Source organism: Corythoichthys intestinalis, chromosome 12, assembly GCF_030265065.1.
Source record: "Corythoichthys intestinalis isolate RoL2023-P3 chromosome 12, ASM3026506v1, whole genome shotgun sequence".
NCBI classification, from domain to species: domain Eukaryota; kingdom Metazoa; phylum Chordata; class Actinopteri; order Syngnathiformes; family Syngnathidae; genus Corythoichthys; species Corythoichthys intestinalis.
In genome coordinates, this window is record NC_080406.1 from 11,272,402 (window position 1) to 11,292,819 (window position 20,418).

Sequence of the window (20,418 nt, forward strand, 5' to 3'; positions counted from 1 at the left end):
TGTTCACAAACACTCTCCATCCAACCTCACTGAGCTTGAGCTGTTTTGCAAGGAAGAATGGGCAAGAATGTCAGTCTCTCGATGTGCAAAACTGATAGAAATACTTTTGCAAGGCACTGTATGTGTGCATACACTTTATGTGAATCATTAACATAGTCATACAATATACTTAATAGGGCTGCAAGTAACAATTTTTTTTTAACAATCGAGTAATGTTTTTTTCAATGAATTGTGTTCAACTTTTCTGTTTCTTCAAGAAGATGACAAAAACTTCAAGCTGGGAACTTTATTTGGTAAAATAGGGACAGTATATAGAGTTGCTGCATTACATCTGTTATCCTAAGTTGCAGTTTTATTCATGTGTACCAAAAGCAGTTAAGAAAAAGAATTATACAATAGAAACATATCAAAATCAGTTTTTACAGCTTTAGTAGCCACCAATTATTTCCATTGGCGTGCCATAGTGCAAACTGCATTGTACAGACGATAGGTAACTGTATGATGTCAACATTCATACAATCTTCACAATCAACTTTTGTCTTCAACGCTGCATTCTTTGTGCCTTCAAGTTCTTTTTATCCTGTCCGTGTCATTTGAATGAGCATCTCTTGAATTCTTTTACCATATTTGGAGTCCATCCATTGGATTTTTTTGAATGTGCAGTACTGTGTTCCATATGATTATGCATTGGCAGCCAAGTTATCAACATTTTCATGAGTAAGAAATGCATTTTTTTTTCAACAATGTAATCATTTTTAAAAACAAAACAAAGGTCTTATTTTTAGAATGACCAAAGTTATATTCCCCTCATTAAAAGTTAATATCAGAATGACTTTTCTCGTGAAAAATATACAACTACTTTCAGACAGAGCACTTACGAGTTAAATGCGCGAAAGTGTAAAAGGACTTCACAACTTAATTGTTGTTGTCGTTTTGCCTAATAATTTGGAACACAGTGTATTCTACCTCTGTGTTTTTAATCATATCAAACAACAAAGAATGTTGAGTTAAAAAAAAAAAAAAAAAAAAGCTTATCCTTTCTGTCTACATTCATTTGTTGTCCCTGCATCAATCTGCCATTAAAGGTGCTATGAAATACTACAGCAAATTACTTTTAAATTATAGGAGACCATACCGTGGGGGAAAGAAGTATTTAGTCAACCACCAATTGTGCAAGTTCTCCTACTTGAAAAGATTAGAGAGGCCTGTAATTGTCTACATGGATAAACCTCAACCATGAGAGACAGAATGTGGGAAAAAAAAAAAAACAGAAAATCACATTGTTGGATTTTTAAAGAATTCATTTCCAAATTAGAGAGGTAAATAAGTATTTGGTCACTTACAAACAAGCAAGATTTCTGGCCTGTCAAAGAAGTCTAACTTCTAACGAGGTCTAACGAGGCTCCACTCGTTACCTGTATTAATGGCACCTGTTTTAACTCATTATCACTATAAAAGACACCTGTCCACAACCTCAATCAGTCACACTCCAAACTCCACTCTGGCCAAGACCAAAGAGCTGTCGAAGGACACCAGAGACAAAATTGTACACCTGCACCAGGCCGGAAAAACTGAATCTGCGATAGGTAAAACGCTTGGTGTTAAGAAATCAACTGTGGGAGCAATTATTAGAAAATGAAAGACATACAAGACCACTGATAATCTCCCTCGATCTGGGGCTCCATGCAAGATCTCACCCCGTGGCGTCAAAATGATAACAAGAACGGTGAGCAAAAATCCCAGAACGACACGGAGGGACCTAGTGAATGATCTAAAGAGAGCTGGGACCATAGTAACAAAGGCTTCTATCAGTTACATAATGCGCCGCCAGGGACTCAAATCCTGCACTGCCAGACGTGTCCCCCTGCTGAAGTCAGTACACGTTCAGGCCCGTCTGTGTTTCGCTAGAGAGCATTTGGATGATCCAGAAGAAGACTGGGAATATGTGTTATGGTCAGATGAAAACAAAATAGAACTTTTCAGTAGAAACACAGGTTCTCGTGTTTGGAGGAGAAAGAATTCTGAATTGCATCCGAATAACACCATACCCACTGTGAAGCATGGGGGTGGAAACATCATGCTTTGGGGCTGTTTTTCTGCAAAGGGACCAGGACAAGTGATCTGTGTAAAGGAAAGAATAAATGGTGCCATGTATCGAGAGATTTTGAGTGAAAATCTCCTTCCATCAGCAAGGGCATTGAAGATGAGACTTGGCTGGGTCTTTCAGCATGACAATGATCCCAAACACACAGCCAGGGCAACAAAGGAGTGGCTTCGTAAGAAGCATTTCAAGGTCCTGTAATGGCCTAGCCAGTTTCCAGATTTCAACCCCATAAAAAATCTGTGGAGGGAGTTGAAAGTCCGTGTTGCCCAACGACAGCCCCAAAACATCACTGCTCTAGTGGAGATCTGCATGGAGGAATGGGCCGAAATACCAGCAACAGTGTGTGAAAAGCTTGTGAAGAGTTACAGAAAACGTTTGGCCTCCGTTATTGCCAACAAAGTATTGAGATGAACTTTTGGTATTGACCAAATACTTATTTTCCACCATGATTTGCAAATAAATTCTTTAAAAATCAAACAATGTGATTTTCTGGGTTTTTTTTCCCCACATTCTGTCTCTCATTGTTGAGGTTTACCCATGTTGACAATTACAGGCCTCCCTTATATTTTCAAGTGGGAGAACTTGCACAATTAGTGGTTTACTAAATACTTATTTGCCCCACTGTATATAATACGATATAGGCAGAATTACTAACACAAATCCATCCAAAAAAAGTGACAGAAAAGCCTTAGTAATGAAGTCTTCCTTTCTCAGTTTACTTGGCCCCACCCACTAAAAAATCTCCAAACAAAAGACGTCTCACTCAGAATGAGCTGCAGATTTTCACAGTCTGCTAGCATGCTTTCTATTCTCTTGTTACCGTGTGACCATTCTGTCAACATGTACTAGCTAGCACAGCGCTTGAAAGCAAGACATGATCATCATTTCTGGTTGTCACAACAAAACAGTGGGTGTTCTCTCAAGCATTGTTTTGGGTGAAATAACTTTGAAAAGGTACAAAAAAAAAATTGAGTGCCAAATTTGTTTTCTACATGTAAAATGACATTAGTGTAGTCATTTTCATTTTTTGACATAGTCACGATTTCATAGCACCTTGAAAGCTTTTAAGGCAATGATTCGCAACCTTCACACTCGGGTTGGGCATCGTTTGAATTTGAACGGTTCCGATTCCAGGTTTCGATTCCGGTTCCATACGATTCTTGATTCCGATTCTTTTAACTTTGCTATGAATGTATCGCAGGGCTATTTTTAACATGTATATAAGTATCAGTCCTTCAACTTCAATCTCATGAGGTTTCTTTCCACAGGAGTGCAATTTTACAAACATTTTGGTTAGGGTTGTTCCGATCATGTTTTTTTGCTCCCGATCTGATCCCGATCGTTTTAGTTTGAGTATCTGCCGATCCCGATATTTCCCGATCTGATTGCTTTTTTTTTTGCTCCCGATTCAATTCCAATCATTCCCGATAATTTTTCCCGATCATATACATTTTGGCAATGCATTAAGAAAAAAATGAATAAAACTCGGACGAATATATACATTCAACATACAGTACATAAGTACTGTATTTGTTTATTATGACAATAAATCCTCAAGATGCCATTTACATTATTAACATTCTTTCTGTGAGAGGGATCCACGGATAGAAAGACTTGTAATTCTTAAAGGACAAATGTGACTTTGTATATTGTGACTAAATATTGCCAACTAGTGTATTTGTTGAGCTTTCAGTAAATGATACTGTAGCCATGCCCAAATGCATGATGGGAAGAGGAACCATAACTGTGCGTAATGGTACCAATTGATATATCTTCTCAGCGTTGGGAAATAAAATAGGGTGTTAAGAAAAAGATCAACTACTACCTTTCTTCCCCACATTGCTTCCCACAGTATTTCTGATCGTTGAGAGAGTGATTGTAAGGCTTTAGCCAATTAAAAAAAGGCTTCAAAGGCTGCCAAAATTCTCTTTACTCATTTTACGTTGCCTTTTAGCTCTATGTATACGTAATACGGTGCCATTACAGATTGAACGCGTCAGTGCGTGAGTGGGTAGTGCAGCGCATGCGTTAATTGCGTTAAATATTTCAATGTTATTACCACCGTTGACGCGATAAATTTGACAGCCCCACTTTAAGCCAAAATTAAAGACTTTGGATGATTGTAAGACATTTTGTCTGTAACGTTAAAAACAATTAGAAAACGATTTAATTAAAAAAAAAAAAATATATATATATATATATATATATATATATATATATATATTTTTTTTAAAAGGCATGTCCGATATTTTTTTGCCGATTCCGTTACTTTGAAAATGACGTGATCAGACCGATCGGGATGCCGATGGATCGGGACAGCTCTAATTTTAGTTTATTTTTCAAAAGCTCACGGAGAAAACATTTACATATTCTTTTGCCTATGTTTTAGAGTGTCTTATGCCGCAGGCATTTATTGTATTGCATCGTTTGTTTTAGGTGGTGTTTCTACAAGTTAGTTCAGGGCTGACAGGCGGGGAGTGTTCTGTCCCTTGATCTTAAGTTGACTACTTTTTAAGTTTGATTTCTTTCTAAACGGATATATTGTTCATCTGTCCACAAGATGTCAGTATTGTAACTCCGGACTGTACAGTTTTTCTTGGGTTTTGCTATGTGCGCTTTGCTTCCCCTAGTGGTGACTTTCTGGAAGCAGCAGGCAAAAAGAACATTATTTCAGTTGGAAAAGAATCCTTGAGGTGTACAGACGATACCCTCCTCCTCTGTACTACACATCGTTGGGAACCGTTGATAAAATCTGTAAGTTTGCACGTTTGTGATATCATTTCGGTGTGTTTATTCTGTTACTTTGTTGTCATTTATGTGAAGCGAAGCAACACGTTTTTGTGCTGAGCTAAATTAGCCACTTCGTTTGATTTGCTCATAACGGAGGTAGTCTTCTTTTGGCTTCTTCTTCGTGGTGTTAGGCAATTTTTTTCCGGTCGGCGGTCAGGGCATCGAAACTTGGAATCGAAATTAAAAATTCGAACGGTTTTGGGAGAGCCGGAGTGTTAATCCCATTGATGCTCGATGCCTAACCCTGCTTCACACTATGGAAAATCATCCAATTTCACTGAATATTTTTGGAAAATGACTTATTTCTTATGAATGAAATATCTCTTACCGGTGAAGTACAGTCTAGTAACAGGCATGAAGTATGATATGCAGAATGTACAGAATAAACATGTGCTTCCACCTGTTGCCATTCATTTGACAGAGGAAGTCAAAGCAAGTTCATTTGTGAATAAATTGAGACTAGATCGTTATTTCAGTTATTGGTAAACGCCTGCCTAATGCCCGCGGGTATTTACTGAGAAACAAAAAATACCACAAGATGGCGTTAAAGCCCTGTAAAGATAGGAATCCAGTAATTGGTGTCAAGAAAGTATAAGGACATCTCGACTGAGAGACAAGCGTTTCTAAGTAAGCATTATTATTGCTGTGACCATTGCAGTTTTTATATTTAAAGCCCGATGAATTTGAAAGGATATTGAAGTATTTTAAGATCGTAGTTTGTGGTGCATTTTGGGAAATAAACAATTTAGCTTACCGCAGTTTGCCTAAAGATTTTTGAACGTCTCAATCATCTTCAATTCTGCTTTTTAAAGACTATGTTAGCTTCACCAGCTACATCTTTCGGCAAGATAATTCATGAATAGTATCAGTTTATAAGGATTGAAATTTTGTTTTGCTCATTTTTTGACTGTTGGCGCGCCATGACATTTATCAAAATGTGTTTCGGCTGATGAAGGTTAGGAAACGCTTGTCAATGGCCAACGTTTTCTCCCGGAGGAGAGAAACGAAGCTACAGTGTTGCCACGTGTGAAAGCTTTTGGCTATACAGTTGCCGACTCTCCGCGATCAGGGGGCTCAAGAGCAGCCGCAACGGTCCACCACCATGGACGGAATCTTGCCGTAGATGATCTGTTCTTTGCGGTTAAAGTAGAGCATGTTGATAGGCGACATCTTAGTGGGAGTGCAGCAGGGTCCCGCGTTGCCCCGGGGATTGGCTTTGTTCACCAGGTGGGTGTGCGGGTACTTTTGCAGGTGCATGTACTCGCATTCGCCCGAGCAGTAGTTGGCCTTGTAGCGCTTGGGCGCGATAATCCAGTCCCAACCGAAGTCCTCGAAGTCCACGGTGAGAGGGTAGCGGCAGCAGCGCGACTCCGGCGAATTCTCGTCGCAGTCCAGGCCGGAGTCTCTGCGGGCGCGGCGCGGGGCCTCGCTCAGTTTCACCTCCATGAACGGTTGCTGTGGAGACATTGTTATTTGCGAGGGGAAGGTTTTCCAAGTTGAACAAATCGCGTGTCGAGCGGCGTCCGTCATAATATTATGAAACTTTTTGAGGATTAAAATCAAATTAAGCAACGGTCGGTGGACTAGTAGCTTTGATATGGATAGCCGTGTCGCCAATTAGTCGGATTTGCTCTCACAAAACTTTCAGGAATGTGCCGTTGGCCCACTTGGAACTTTGGACGTATGAAGCTTTTTGGGCATGGCTCCATATGAAGGTGTGCGCTTCAAAATTTAACAAGTTATGATCATTTCTCAGGAATGGTAACCATTTTGTGGAGACAGTGTGACTAATCCAAAAGTGTCCGAAATGAGAAATCAATTGTTCATATCTCAAATGCAGTTGTCCCATATTAATGGGTAGTCAATAATACCTGCCAATAAAAGCATTTTAAAATGATATTGGATAATATCGACATCGGATTTTCATTATCGTTTTTGGACCAATATGCATGTTGCCTTCAAAGTAAATGTGAAGCCTTCTGCCTTTGTACAAGGACTGGTCACCGCTTAGCACAGGAGTTATGCTTGTTGACCATAACATGTGTTCAAACTAAGGCTAGGTTCATACTGCACGTCTTAAAGTGCACGTGACACGAAAAAGCATGTTTATTTCATAATAGACGCGGTATTTTATGCTCCTGAATGATACGGACCGCTTGGATGTGTGTGGAAGCGATCGCTATATATTATTTAGTTTTTTTAATCCCGCGCCATGAAAATGAGTGACTTCCGGCTTCGGTCTTGCATTGAGGAGGAGGGCGCTGTGACGTGTACGGATGAAGGCGTCCTCTTCACTATACAGCCTACTGTTGTGTATGAGGACTAAGGATTCAGCTGATTTTGCGGATTAATACGTTTAGTTTTCGCATCACGGCAGCCAAACAGCTGCAGAAAAATCTTACTGTATGAAGTAGAGGCATGTGCACCTTTTTGGATTTTCAAAAGGTTCCCATTCACCGTGGATATTGGCCAAAACAAGCCCTACAACAGTGGGACCATTGGACTTACGAGGAAGTGAGTAAACATCTTGTTTTGTATTATGTCAAATACGAATACAGCGATTACAAAGTAAACATTACAAACTTTCTTTAAATAAAGGACTACTGACGTTTGATCACTGATAGGCATGTAAAAAGCTCTCCTCATGCACATTAGCTGCACGTTAGCTGCACAACAACTGCAGCAGCCCTCCTCCGGGGAACGAGCTGTACATTGCTCTCCGCCGGGCGCTTTGCCGATCTGCAAAGACAATCGACAACCCAGTTGTCATGTCAAATAATCCGGGCTAGTTCTGTTTGATTTTCCGCTTCGAAGACTTTGAAACATCACTCGGTGCGGGTTAGCATGTCGGCTAGCTGTCACGCCTCTTGGTTTGTTTACATTCTCCGAAGCCGGGGAAGGGAAATGACATATATTCGATTTAGGTGGCATAAAATATCGTTCGAGAGGTGCGACAGTAAAGGTGAAGTCGACAGTTTTGACCATTATGGAGTAATTTTGCCATGTCGTCCTGAATAAGTGCATTTTTTTAATTTCATATTCCATTTAGCACAAGACTGTTATTTGTCATGACCATGCCATTTATTTAGCATTTGGGGAAAATACTTGAATAAAAAGAATATCCTGTAAAAATATTGAAGTAAAGAGACAGAAACAATGACATTTTGCAGCTCTCTTCGTCGCGTTTTCCTCGTTGTGAATACTTCCCCCTTAACGGGCTGACTGGTCCTTCTCAAGCCATTTATTTAGCTATTGGGGAAAAAATACTTGGATAAAAAGAATATCCTGTAAAATATTGGAGTAGAGAGACTGAAACAATGACATTTTGCGGCTCTCTTCGTCGCGTTTTCCTCGTTCTGAATAATTCCCCGTCAATGGGCTGAATAGTAAAACCGATGAGCCCAGTCTCCCGCTGATGTCATCCAACTGTTGGGGATCCTAGAGCCCTATAATGGTAGGCGTGGCTAATCGGCAGATTAAAAGACTAATTTCTCGTCATCTGCGCTTTGCTAAATTGTTGCATATGGTCGAATCGTCTCAAAATATGATTCTAATTCACATAATAATGCTATTTAAGACTTTTTTTTTCTCCTGTCGTTTGCTCTTTAATGCACAATTCCGATTTTTTTGTCATATCTGCTTGCGGACTGATTTACAGTCCAAGATGCGCTGTGCAAACTGACCCACATGCACAGGAGAATCAAAACAAATGCTGGCTCAACGTCATTCTAGGGCACTGGTTCTTAACCTGGGTTCGATCGAACCCCAGGGGTTCGGTGAAGGTAAAGAAATCCAGAGCCCTATTTTCATACACTGATTAAATCTAGGCAAAGTGGCTTTTTAGACCAGGCTCTGAACTGGTTTGCTCCCAATTTACAGGCTTAATCAATTTCTTTTAACTATTAGTCCTCGATCTTGTGGGAGGAGGAACTAATTTGCTCAGTGGAAAGTCAACTCACACTTGGTATGAGGGAATATGACAGACCAATGGGCAGCGTGGTCTCAAATTTTGACCTGTTTATAAAACATAATGTCAAAATGAGAATTTAGAATGGGAATTTGATAAATTATTAGCTTGCTAGCTTAGATGTTTTGGTTTTGAATTTGACAAAAATAACTTTTATCATCTAATTCCGATGGGTTCGGTGAATCCACATGTGAAACTTGTGGGGTTCGGTCCCATTAGCAAGGTTAAGAACCACTGTTCTAGGGTGATCATATTTTTATTTCCAAAAAGAGGACACAAATAACTGACATAAATAATCCCAGTTTAGTTTTATGTTCAAAGATTATATGGATTGCTAGCAGGCACTCCGCGTGCATGAGCACAGATCCCCCCCCCCCCATTTTATTTTTTATGACTGTTGTCAAGCTCGCCTCTTTCCGAAAAGCCGCATTCAAGATAGGCTATTAGGCTAATGTACAACTCCATCGCTAACGTAGCGCCCTGTCCCTCTCGCTTTTTGCTGACGTAATTGCTGCATGAATTGCGATTTGGGGGACTTGACAGTTCAGACCACAGCCGTATTCTGGAAAAACGTGGCCCAGATCGGATTTTAACCACATACAAGAGTGACTTAGATCGGATTTGAAATGGTTCACTTTTATGAATGTCCATCTGTGTTACGTACTGAATTAACAATATTTGCAGCATTATCTACTAGTCCCGCTCAAAAAATTAGCATATAGCGATAAAGTTCATTATTTTCTGTAATGTACTCATAAATAAACATTAGACTTTGATATATTTTAGATTCATTACACACAACTGAAGTAGTTCAAGCCTTTTATTGTTTCAATTTTGATGATTTTGGCAAAAAACTAATAAAGCATATTTCATCCGACCAATACAAAAAGGGTTTTTTAATACAAAAAAATCAACCTTCAATTATTTACATCAGCTATGCACTCAATACTTGGTCGGGAATCCTTTTGCACAAATGACTGCTTCAATGTGGTGTGGCATGGAGGCAATTAGCCTGTGGCACTGCTGAGGTGTTAATGGAGGCCCAGGATGCTTCGATAGCGGCCTTCAGCTCATCGACAGTGTTGGGTCTGGTGTCTCTCAACTTCCTCTTCACAATATCCCACAGATTCTCTATGGGGTTCAGGTCAGGAGAGTTGGCAAGCCAATTGAGCACAGTAATGCCATGGTCAGTAAACCATTTACCAGTGGTTTTGGCACTGTGAGCAGGTGCCAGGTCGTGCTGAAAAATAAAATCTTTATCTCCATAAAGCTTTTCAGCAGATTGAAGCATGAAGTGCTCCAAAATCTCCTGATAGCTAGCTGCATTGACCCTGCCCTTTATTAGACCAACACCAGCAGCTGACATGACACCCCAGACCATCACTGACTGTGGGTACTTGACACTGGACTTCAGGCATTTTGGCATTTCCTTCTCCCCAGTCTTCCTCCAAACTCTGGCACCTTGATTTCCGAATGACATGCAAAATTTGCTTTCATCTGAAAAAAGTACCACTTTACCACAAAGGACCACTGAGCAACAGTCCAGTGCTGCTTCTCTGTAGCCCAGGTCAGGCGCTTCTGACATTTCCAGCACACGCCTGTGAACGGTTGCTCTGGATGTTTCTACTCCAGACTCAGTCCACTGTTTCTGCTGGTCCCTCAAGGTCTGGAATTAGCCCTTCTCCACAATCTTTCTCAGGGTGCGGTCACCTCTTCTGGTTGTGCAGAGTTTCCTGCCACACTTTTTTCTGCCCACAGACTTCCCACTGAGGTGCCTTGATACAGCACTCTGGGAACAGCCTATTCGCTCAGAAATTTCTTTCTGTGTCTTAGCCTCTTGCTTGAGGGTGTCAATGATGGCCTTCTGGACAGCAGTCAGGTTGGCAGTCTTGCCCATGATTGCGGTTTTGAGAAATGAACCAGGCTGGGAGTTTTTAAAAGCTTCAGGAATCTTTCGCAGGGGTTTTGAGTTAATTCGTTGATTCAGATGATTAGGTTAGTAGCTTCTTTAGAGTACCTTTGCATGATATGGTAATTGTTTGAGGTCGGGATTTTTGTTTTTTCTTGACTTTTTTGCCGAAATCATCAATATTAAAACAATAAAAGGCTTGAACTTCATCAGTTGTGTGTAATGAATCTAAAATAAATGAAAGTCTAATGTTTATCAGTACATTACAGAAAATAATGAACTTTATCACAATATGCTAATTTTTTGAGAAGGACTAGTATAGTCACTGGTATGGATTGATTTGGCCTGCTTAACTTCCATTCAGTCATGGTGGTTTTTAATGAATTTCCTTGAAAAACTTTTTTTAACTCAAGTAATTAAAAAAAAAAATTGGTGTTATACTTATATAGCGCTTTTCCACCTTTCAAGGTGCTCTACACTATCTCGCCATCTACCTACTGGTGACACAGCACCAGGAGCAACGTGGGGTTCAGTATCTTGCTCAAGGACACTTAGACCAGTTCATCAGGGTGGAGAATCGAACCCACAACCTCTGGTTTGAGGGACAACTACTCTACCACTGAGCCAATAGAAAAAAATATTTGCGAAAATTAATAAATTGGGCTATGGATCTCACCAGTCCTTCCTCTCCAGGCTCAGCAGAGGTGACGGCCAAGTCGTTGCCCCTGTCGTCGTAGGCGTTGATCTGGATGCCCCAGTTGGTGTCGGGTTGCCGCAGCCACACGCTCAGCACTTGCTTGACGTCGATGCTCTGCCACGAGCCGGCGCCGGCCTTGACATCTAGCTTGAGCGAGCGGATGCGCGTGTGCCGCCCACCGTCCGGCGTCAGGCGCGATATCTGCAGGAAGACGGTGGTGGGCTCCTGGGAGGCCCGCAGGTGGACCCAGAGCTGGGCCCGTAAGATTCGACTGGCTTGGAACTTCTGCGCCAGCGAGAACAGGCAGCATTTGGGCGAACCGTTTGCTTGGACTGCCAGATCGGCTGCAGGGAGAGGCAGGAGCAAACATTAATAAGTTGGAGATCCTCACACGTTCAAGTTGTGGTTGGACAAAAAAACCAAACGAAAAAAAACATTGTTTCTCAACTAGAATACACGTCTGCTGTGCACCAGATAGTATGTGGTGCGCACTAGAAAAAATCTGGGGCACACTACAAACTAGTGACGGGATCTGTCGTTCACTTGAGTAAACGAATCCATTCCGGTTCGTTCAGTAAAACGATTCGTTCAAACGAATCGTTCAACGAATCGTTCGCCCCCCTCATCTCCCTCCCCACCCAAATGAATCGTTCGGTTAGTGAACGGGAAGTGACGTTGCCGAACGAATCCCCAAAGACCGCTTCGCACACTGGCTTCGCAGTATAACTGAACGGGAAGTGACATTGCTTGGTCCCTCCCTCTCTTGCACATTGACCACTCGTCGTAGTTTCAGAAATGAGTGACAGGCGATATCATTCTGCTCTCAGAGACAGCCTCGTCTCCCTCCCGCTGCTGCAAAAGCGAGGGAGAACTTCCGCGTCGTCTGTCCTAGTTCTATGGGCTCAAAGTCATGGCTCGTGCTTGCATTTCGAATTAGGACACGGTTAAACATTTTCCTTTTGAGGGGGAAGTCGGGGTTTGGGGTCGGGGGCGCACGGACTTTCTTTAGCATGATCTTGCTCACATATACAATGCTGCTGCTAACAGCCAACGCGGCATGCCTGCTGTCACGAAAATAAAAATAAATCGAAAGTTTAATTTCTAATTATGGAACGGCCAACACATCATATTAACCTCTCGCTCTGTTGTATTTTTGTTTTTTATTATTAAGATGATCGTTTTGAATTTGTGCACTGGTATTAATAAATAAAATAATCCGGTCAGCTCCCCTGTCGTCCCCGCATCTCAGATCGTCAAATGCTGACGAGAAATAATTGTTTGCTTTATGATTTCGCCTTTCTACTCTCATTAGTCTGTTAAGAAAAATGTAGACATATTGCGACATCTCCCGTGTCCGCGCGCTTTGTTTTGGGGGCGCTTGAGTAGCACATGATGGACGGATTGACATAATTTGTCAAACCAACCGACACCCTCTGACACGAAAAAAAAAAAAAACACTCGGAAAAAATTGACATGTATATACAGTTTCATTGCAAATCAGTATTATGGTGATCATACTAATTTTTTTTTTTTTCTGTGCACATATGAGGTACATATCGCTGCCATGAAGCCTCCATATAGTGACAGTTCTCTGCCCGCTTCACTGCCGTCACGTGACCGCAGCTCAGGTTTTGCTTGCCTCGTAGCTACGCGTGTTTTAAATTACTGTAAATTTGATAGTATATCGTCATAGGCACAGTCCCGAGTCTGTTGAGAACAGTAGAACACTAAACCATGCTCGCTAGATTTGTGTGGTGTTTTTGTCTTTTTGAGCAGCATTTGATAGGCTCCACGTTAACAAATATGTGACAAAGTCGTTTCCTTTCATTTTATGACTCGTTCACCGCATAGTCATTACTGGAAAGTCAAGTTAGCAGCAAGCTAGGTCAGGAACCGGAGGACCGAATCACTGAACGGGAAGTGACAAAACTCAGTCTTTCCCCCCTGCCTGCACGCTGGCTGCTTATTGGCCACACGTGGAAATGAGTGACATACGCCATGATTCTGTTTCCGCTCCCTCCCCTGCCCGCGATGAGGCTGGCGTCTGATTGGTCGTGTGCGATGTCAGAAGACGCTGCCGCTTGCTCAACGCCCTCCCACGCAGCGAACAAGCGCCACCAACTTCATAGAACGAATCAGTGCAGATGGTGATTAGTTCGGTCTCGTTCACCCAAACAATTCGTTCAAAAAGAACGAATCGTTCGCGACCGATACAACACTACTACAAACTATCTGGTGCGCACCAGAAACAATCCACCCGAGAGGCTCCGTAAGAATAAATAATATAGAGCAGAAATATGAGATATAAGTGCTATTTGTGGCCAGTAAACTAAACTACCGTAATTTTCGAACTATAGGGCACGCCTGTCTATATGATTGGGGAATTTTCCTCCTCAAAAACTTCTCTGTCTTGTGGGGTACCGCAAGGCTCTATTTTAGGGCCTGTTCTTTTTGTGCTTTATCTCCTACCTATAGGATCAATTATAAAAAAAAACTAATATCGCTTTTCATTTTTATGCTGATGACCTGCAGCTTTATCTGACCCTGAGACCTAACAAAAAGACTACTCTGGCGCTCCGGCTGACATTTTTAAGACACACGTTAAAAATCTCGGAGTGATATTCGATAGTAGGCTTAACTTTGAAAAACAGATTAGTTCTGTTGTAAGAGCAAGTTTTTTCCAGCTCTGTCTCATAGCCAAAGTGAAGACTTTTCTTAGTCGCCACGACCTTGAAAAAGCAATTCATGCTTTTATAAGCTCAAGGCTGGACTACTGCAATGCACTTTATGTTGGCCTCCCCAAGTCCTCCATTTCTCAGCTGCAACTTGTTCAAAATGCTGCTGCTGGATTTTTAACAGGTACTCCTAGACGTGAGCATATTACCCCTGTGTTATCATCACTCCACTGGTTTCCAGTCCATTTTAGAATTGATTTCAAACTTTTACTGTTTGTTTTTAATTCTATTAATGGCCAGGCTCCACCTTATTTATCGGAAATGTTAACTTTCCGTAACTCTGGCAGGACTCTTCGCTCGACCGGCCAGCTTCTTTTAGATGTTCCGAGGTCAAAACTTAAACAGTGGGGAGACCGGTCCTTTGTGGTTGCTGCCCCCAGGCTGTGGAATAGCCTTCCCCCCGAAATCCGCACCATCACAGATCTAGGTCTTTTTAAGTCTCGGCTAAAAACACACCTTTTTAGACTCGCCTTTTACACAGATTAGGACAGCCTGGTTTTATTTGCTTAAGGGTTTTTTAATGTCTTTGGATTTGATCGGTTTTATTGTTTTATTTGCTGGACTTTTATCGCGATGCGCTGTCTTTGTTTTATTTTTTATTTATTTTTTAATGTCATTGTATAATATTTTCCTGCCTTTTATTTATCTTGAGCCATGTTTTGTTGTAAAGCATTTTGAGGGCCTTTCGGGTTTTGTAAAGTGCAATATAAATAAATTTGACTGATTGATTGATTGATTGATTGATTGATTGATTGATTGATTGATTGATTGATTGATTGATTGATTGATTGATTGATTGATTGATTGATTGATTGATTGATTGATTAGCCACCACCCGCTAAATTTGACACGAAAACGGCATTTGTTCAGAGATAAGCCGCACCGGACTATAAGCCGCGGCAGTCCTCACTGTATTATGAGATATTTACACCAAAAGATATTAACCGGTAACAATTTATTTGGCAGCAGCGTCATAAGACCGTCATAAGACCATTATAATTGTGACATGACACTGTCATGAGCATTAATGAACGCTTATGACTGATGTGATTTTGTGTCATCCAGCAAATTATCTCACTTTTGAATGGATGTAAAACATCCAAGTTTGGATAAATGGAATTAGTGGCAAAGAGAGGCTTCAGAACACAGTCAAGACGGCGCAGAGGATCATTGGCTGTCCTCTCCCCTTCCTAATGGACATCTACTCCTCTCGATGCCTGAGCAGAGCTCTCAACATCGTGAAGGACAGCTCACATCCTGGTTCCCGGCTGTTTGAACTGCTCCCCTCTGGGAGACGCTATAGGTGTTTAAAAGCAAGAACAAACAGACTGAGGAACAGTTTCGTTGCTAAAGCCATCTCCACCCTGAACAGCCATATTTAACACATCACCCAATGTCCAATATTCATTTACATGCAATATACTATGTGCAATACTTACTAAGTGCAATATTCAATGCCTCACTGTCAACTTCTGCAACTTAACTTCTATTCACACATATTCTATGTGCAATACTTATTTACGTGCAATATTAATCTGCAATATTCATTGCCTTCACTGTCAACTGCTGCTACTTCACTTCAAATATTTGCACTGCCTGAACATAGGACTACCTCATACATATTTTATATTTAGTTAGATTTTATACTTTTATTCGTGCAAGCCACTTTCGAGATTTTTTACTTGTCCTGCACTGTAAAGGGAGATGCAACCATATAATGACAATAAAGGGCTATTCTATTCTATTCTATTCTATTCTATTCTATTCATTAATGCCCATGACCTAGGGCATAGGTTCGGTCTCAACATTGGTAGGGGCGGTATTGACTTATACTAACTAGGGTTGTTCCGATCATGTTTTTTTGCTCCAGATCCGATCCCGATCGTTTTAGTTTGAGTATCTGCCGATCCCGATATTTCCCGATCTGATTGTTTTTTTTTTTTGCTCCCGATTCAATTCCAATCATTCCCGATAATTTTTCCCGATCATATACATTTTGGCAATGCATTAGGAAAAAAATGAATAAAACTCGGACGAATATATACATTCAACATACAGTACATAAGTACTGTATTTGTTTATTATGAGAATAAATCCTCAAGATGGCATTTACATTATTAACATTCTTTCTGTGAGAGGGATTCACGGACAGAAAGACTTGTAATTCTTAAAGGATAAATGTGATTTTGTATATTGTGACTAAATGTTGCCATCTAGTGTATTTGTTGAGCTTTCAGTAAATGATACTGTAGCCATTTAACTGTTCTGGCCAAATGCATGATGGGAAGTGCAACCATGACCGTGCGTAGTGGCACCAATTGATATATCTTCTCTGCGTTGGGAAATAACATAGGGTGTTAAGGAAAAGATCAACCACTACTGTTCTTCCCCACATTGCTTCCCACGATATTTCTAATTTTTGAGAGAGGGATTTTAAGGCCTTAGCCAATTAAAAAGAGGCTCCAAAGACTGCCAAAATTCTCTCTGCTCATTTTAAGCTGCCTGTTAGCTCTATATATAGGTAAAACGGCGCCATTATAGATTGAACGCGACAATGCGTGAGTGGGTCGTGCAGTGCATGCGTTAATTGCATTAAATATTTTACCGTGATTAATTTTTTAAAAATTAATTACCGCCGTTTCTGCGATAAATTTGATAGCCCTACTTTAAGCCAAAACTAAAGCCTCTGGATGAATGTAAGACACTTTGTCTGTAACGTTAAATACAATTACAAAACGATTTAATTAAAAATATATATATATTTAAAAAAGGAATGTCCGATATTTTTTTGCCGATTCCGATACTTTTAAAATGACATGATCGGGACATCTTTAACACTAACTGTCCTATGTATTAGTTCATACAGTGATACAGTTCGATTCAAACCTTTGTTTTCAAAAACTACTGTTTTTAAGACCACATAAATAAAATAAAAATGAAAATTGGGGAGAAGGGGGTAATCCTTGGTTCACTACATTTCACACATTTTAATAACGTTAACAGTAGAAAACACATACCGGTGGACATTGCTCTCTAAGCAGCTTCCTACTCGAGTTTTGCAGGTTGCATGTTATGCTCTGATGAATGTCGGACATTCAGTAGCAAAAATTATTGGTGTGTTCCCCATCTTCGCCTTTTTATATTACCTACAGTGGCTGCTGCTGGCCGGAAAAAAAATTCTAATATCGCTCCTCTTTGAAGGGGGCAGACGAGACTTCTGTCGGGGCTGTGAGTCTGTGTGTGTGTGTGTGGGGGGGGGGGGGGGGGGGGGGGCAGGTCAAGTCATCAGCCAATCAAAAGTGTGTTTCAGGGGAAAAAATGGACTGTCACATCGAGTGAGTGAAAAGGGATAAATAAGTCTGAACATAATGAAAAAAAATTCACTTTATAATGGTACGGTCAATTCTATCCTTACAACATATGAGAAGACAATCTAAATTACCTACATAACTGAACTCGTTATATAATGCTAATAATGTTGCTTAAAAGTTGGTGGGGACAATTTGAGCATCCTGAAAAGTTGGTAGTGTTATGTTCCTACAACCCTTATGCAAACATATCCCCTTGCCCATGACAGTGTCATATCATAATTATGACGGTCTTATGACAGTCTATTGACGCCGCTGTCAAATAAAGTGTTATCCATTAACCTAAATAAATCAACAAATAAGTCGCACTGGACTATAAAACCGCAGGATTCAAAATGAGGGGAAAAAGTAGCAGCTTATAGTCAGAAAATTTCTGTAATCTCAGTTCACAAGCAAAAATGTAACTAAAACATTGCAAACTGTAAAGCAACACACAATAGAATCAATTGGCGTATATTCTTTATCCTTTGCAAAGAATGACTAATATTGCGGCATTTTACCAAGTTTTTGGAAGGGATTAATGTAATTTCTAAAGATGTCCCGATCGATCGGCATGGGTCCGATCACGTCATTTTCAAAGTATCGGAATCGTCAAAAAAATATCGGACATGCCTTTTTTAAATATACAGTGGGGAGAACAAGTATTTGATACACTGCCAATGGGTTTCCAGTATAAATCTACTACAAATAAGGGAAATTAGCTGCCAGTGCTTCAAGTAAATTTTACTCAGATTTCTTGAATTAAGAAAAATAGCTAGATGAAAACAAGTTTAACAGACTTATTTTAAGCAATAAATGAGTATATTTAATCTTTATAAAACCTTGTTAGTTAGAAATGTTGTTAATTCAAGAATAGGTAGTGTTCAAAACATTATTTGAAGGCAATAATTTCATGATTTAGGTGGGAAAAAATGGCCAACGTTTAGATATGTAGGCTTAATAAGAACAAATAGTCATATTTACTGGAATAATCTGAAGCAATCATCTGTTAACTAGTCTTTAACACTCAAAACAAGATGGGAGAAAATGGTTTGACTAAAGAAAAAAAAAAATCAGATTAAAACGTTATAAATTTGCAGTGTGAGTTACAACACTACCATGTACTGTTATAACTTTCCAGTCATTTAGAAAAATAAATACATACAAAGTTCCTATAGTTTGTCTAAATACAAAATGGAACTACTTCTCCACTTAAATAAATATGATTTACAGCTATTTGCGGTGTTAAATCTGTCCACTTTATCACTTATTACTGTTCCAAGCAGATTCGACATGCATCCAACACTCATAATTCAGAGTCAAAATGTTTTATATGTCCCTTTTCATACATTTTAAATAACATTTAAACTGGCTTTGCTCAGAAATCCAGTAAAAACCGGTTTCTGTACCAGCAAAATCACAAAATTGTAATTATTCAAACTTGAAATTGGCGTTTAAAGTGTCGAAAGTGCCGCCTTACGTTCGGTTGCCATCAACATGACGGTCTCGGTGACGGCGTGTTCGTCGTCGTCATCCACGACCGCGTCCCGGTTGTCGTCCCCGAGAACGTCGTACTGGTCGAGGAGCTGCTGCAGCGGCGGCGCCCGGGGCAGAAGTTGCTTGACCACGTCTCGGCTGATGTTGGGCGCCTCCTTCATGCGCAGCTTGCTCAGGATTTGCGACTTGATAGCGTTCAGGCGCATACTTTTGATGTGCTGGCGCACGTCGCAGGTGGAGCAGGACTCCGAGGTGTCCTGCGGCCCGGCTGAGACGGACGACTGCGGCTGCTGCTGGTTCTCGCCCAGGGAGGCTGTAGCCAAAAGCATCAGCAAAGTCAAGCCAATGTGATAGAAATGCATGGTGCACCCTTGAAATGAACAAGAGATCCTCGTTTTTGGGTTATGGTCCGAACACTGATTGGCATCACTTGATTAGGGCGCGCGGTTTTATACTCACACTCTCCTTTTTTAAAGTGGTGTCCAAAATCATGATTGGCTGGGCAGGTTAACAATGACTTTGAAGCATGACAACTTTTTTTTTTCTTGTAACTTCCTCTGTCAAACCATAAAGGGAATGGGGGGGCTTTGGGAGGGGATGCATGAGCAGTCTTGTGGATAGATTGACTTTTGGTGCGGCGATTGCGCAACCGGAGAGACCAAACTTGACCTTCTTCGCACAGTATGCGATGCGCATGCGCGTGCTGAAAATGGCAAGATAATGTGGCAATGATATCATTTTGCATAACAATCAACCAGTGCTGAATGAAGTACTCACTTTTTTTTTTAAATGAAGTAAAAATACAGATACAAGGGCAAAAAATTAGTTAACGAAAAGTACAAGTATCTAAGAAAAAAAAAAAACTCAAGTAAAAGTACTTGCTTTAAATTTTACTTTGCAAGTAAAAATGTTTTCTCCCGATGCAAAAATCTAATATACAGTGATCCTTCGCTACTTCACGCTTCAATCTTCATGCCCTCAGTCCATCGCAGATTTTTTTTTTCAATTAGAAAAATGGGAAAAAATAAATACTTTTGGAGCAGTTTTTATGTTGTGACTAGGGGTGTCAAACGATTAAAAATTTTAATCGAGTTAATTACAGCTTAAAAATTAATTAATCGCAATTAATCGCAATTCAAACCATCTATAAAATATGCCATATTTTTCTGTAAATTATTGTTGGTATGGAAAGATAAGACACAAGATGGATAAATACATTCAACATACGGTACATAAGTACTGTATTTCTTTATTATAACAATAAATCAACAAGATGGCATTACCATTATTAACGTTCTGTTAAAGCGATCCATGGATAGAAAGACTTGTAGTTCTTAAAAGATACATTTTAGTACAAGTTATAGAAATTCTA

The 20,418-nt window shown here is 40.4% G+C and overlaps 1 protein-coding gene across 1 annotated transcript; it reads right to left on the reverse strand.

Moving 5' to 3' along the window:
- Positions 1–283: 283 nt before the first annotated feature.
- On the reverse strand, positions 284–19,709 carry mstnb (myostatin b). Its single transcript, XM_057851498.1, has 3 exons — positions 19,030–19,709; positions 11,447–11,811; positions 284–6,349 (listed from the first exon to the last, which is right to left on the reverse strand). The coding sequence occupies exons 1-3, from the start codon at positions 19,406–19,408 to the stop codon at positions 5,969–5,971; spliced, it is 1,125 nt and encodes a 374-aa protein (XP_057707481.1). The 5' UTR covers positions 19,409–19,709; the 3' UTR covers positions 284–5,968.
- Between the last annotated feature and the right edge of the window lie 709 nt (positions 19,710–20,418).

Coding starts and splice junctions, on each gene's coding strand:
- mstnb (XM_057851498.1), bottom strand. CDS start 19,408: ATGCATTTCTATCACATTGGCTTGACTTTGCTGATGCTTTTGGCTACA. Junction 11,812..19,029: donor CATGTTGATGGCAACCGAAC/GTAAGGCGGCAC, acceptor CTCTCCCTGCAG/CCGATCTGGCAGTCCAAGCA. Junction 6,350..11,446: donor AGCCTGGAGAGGAAGGACTG/GTGAGATCCATA, acceptor ATGTCTCCACAG/CAACCGTTCATGGAGGTGAA.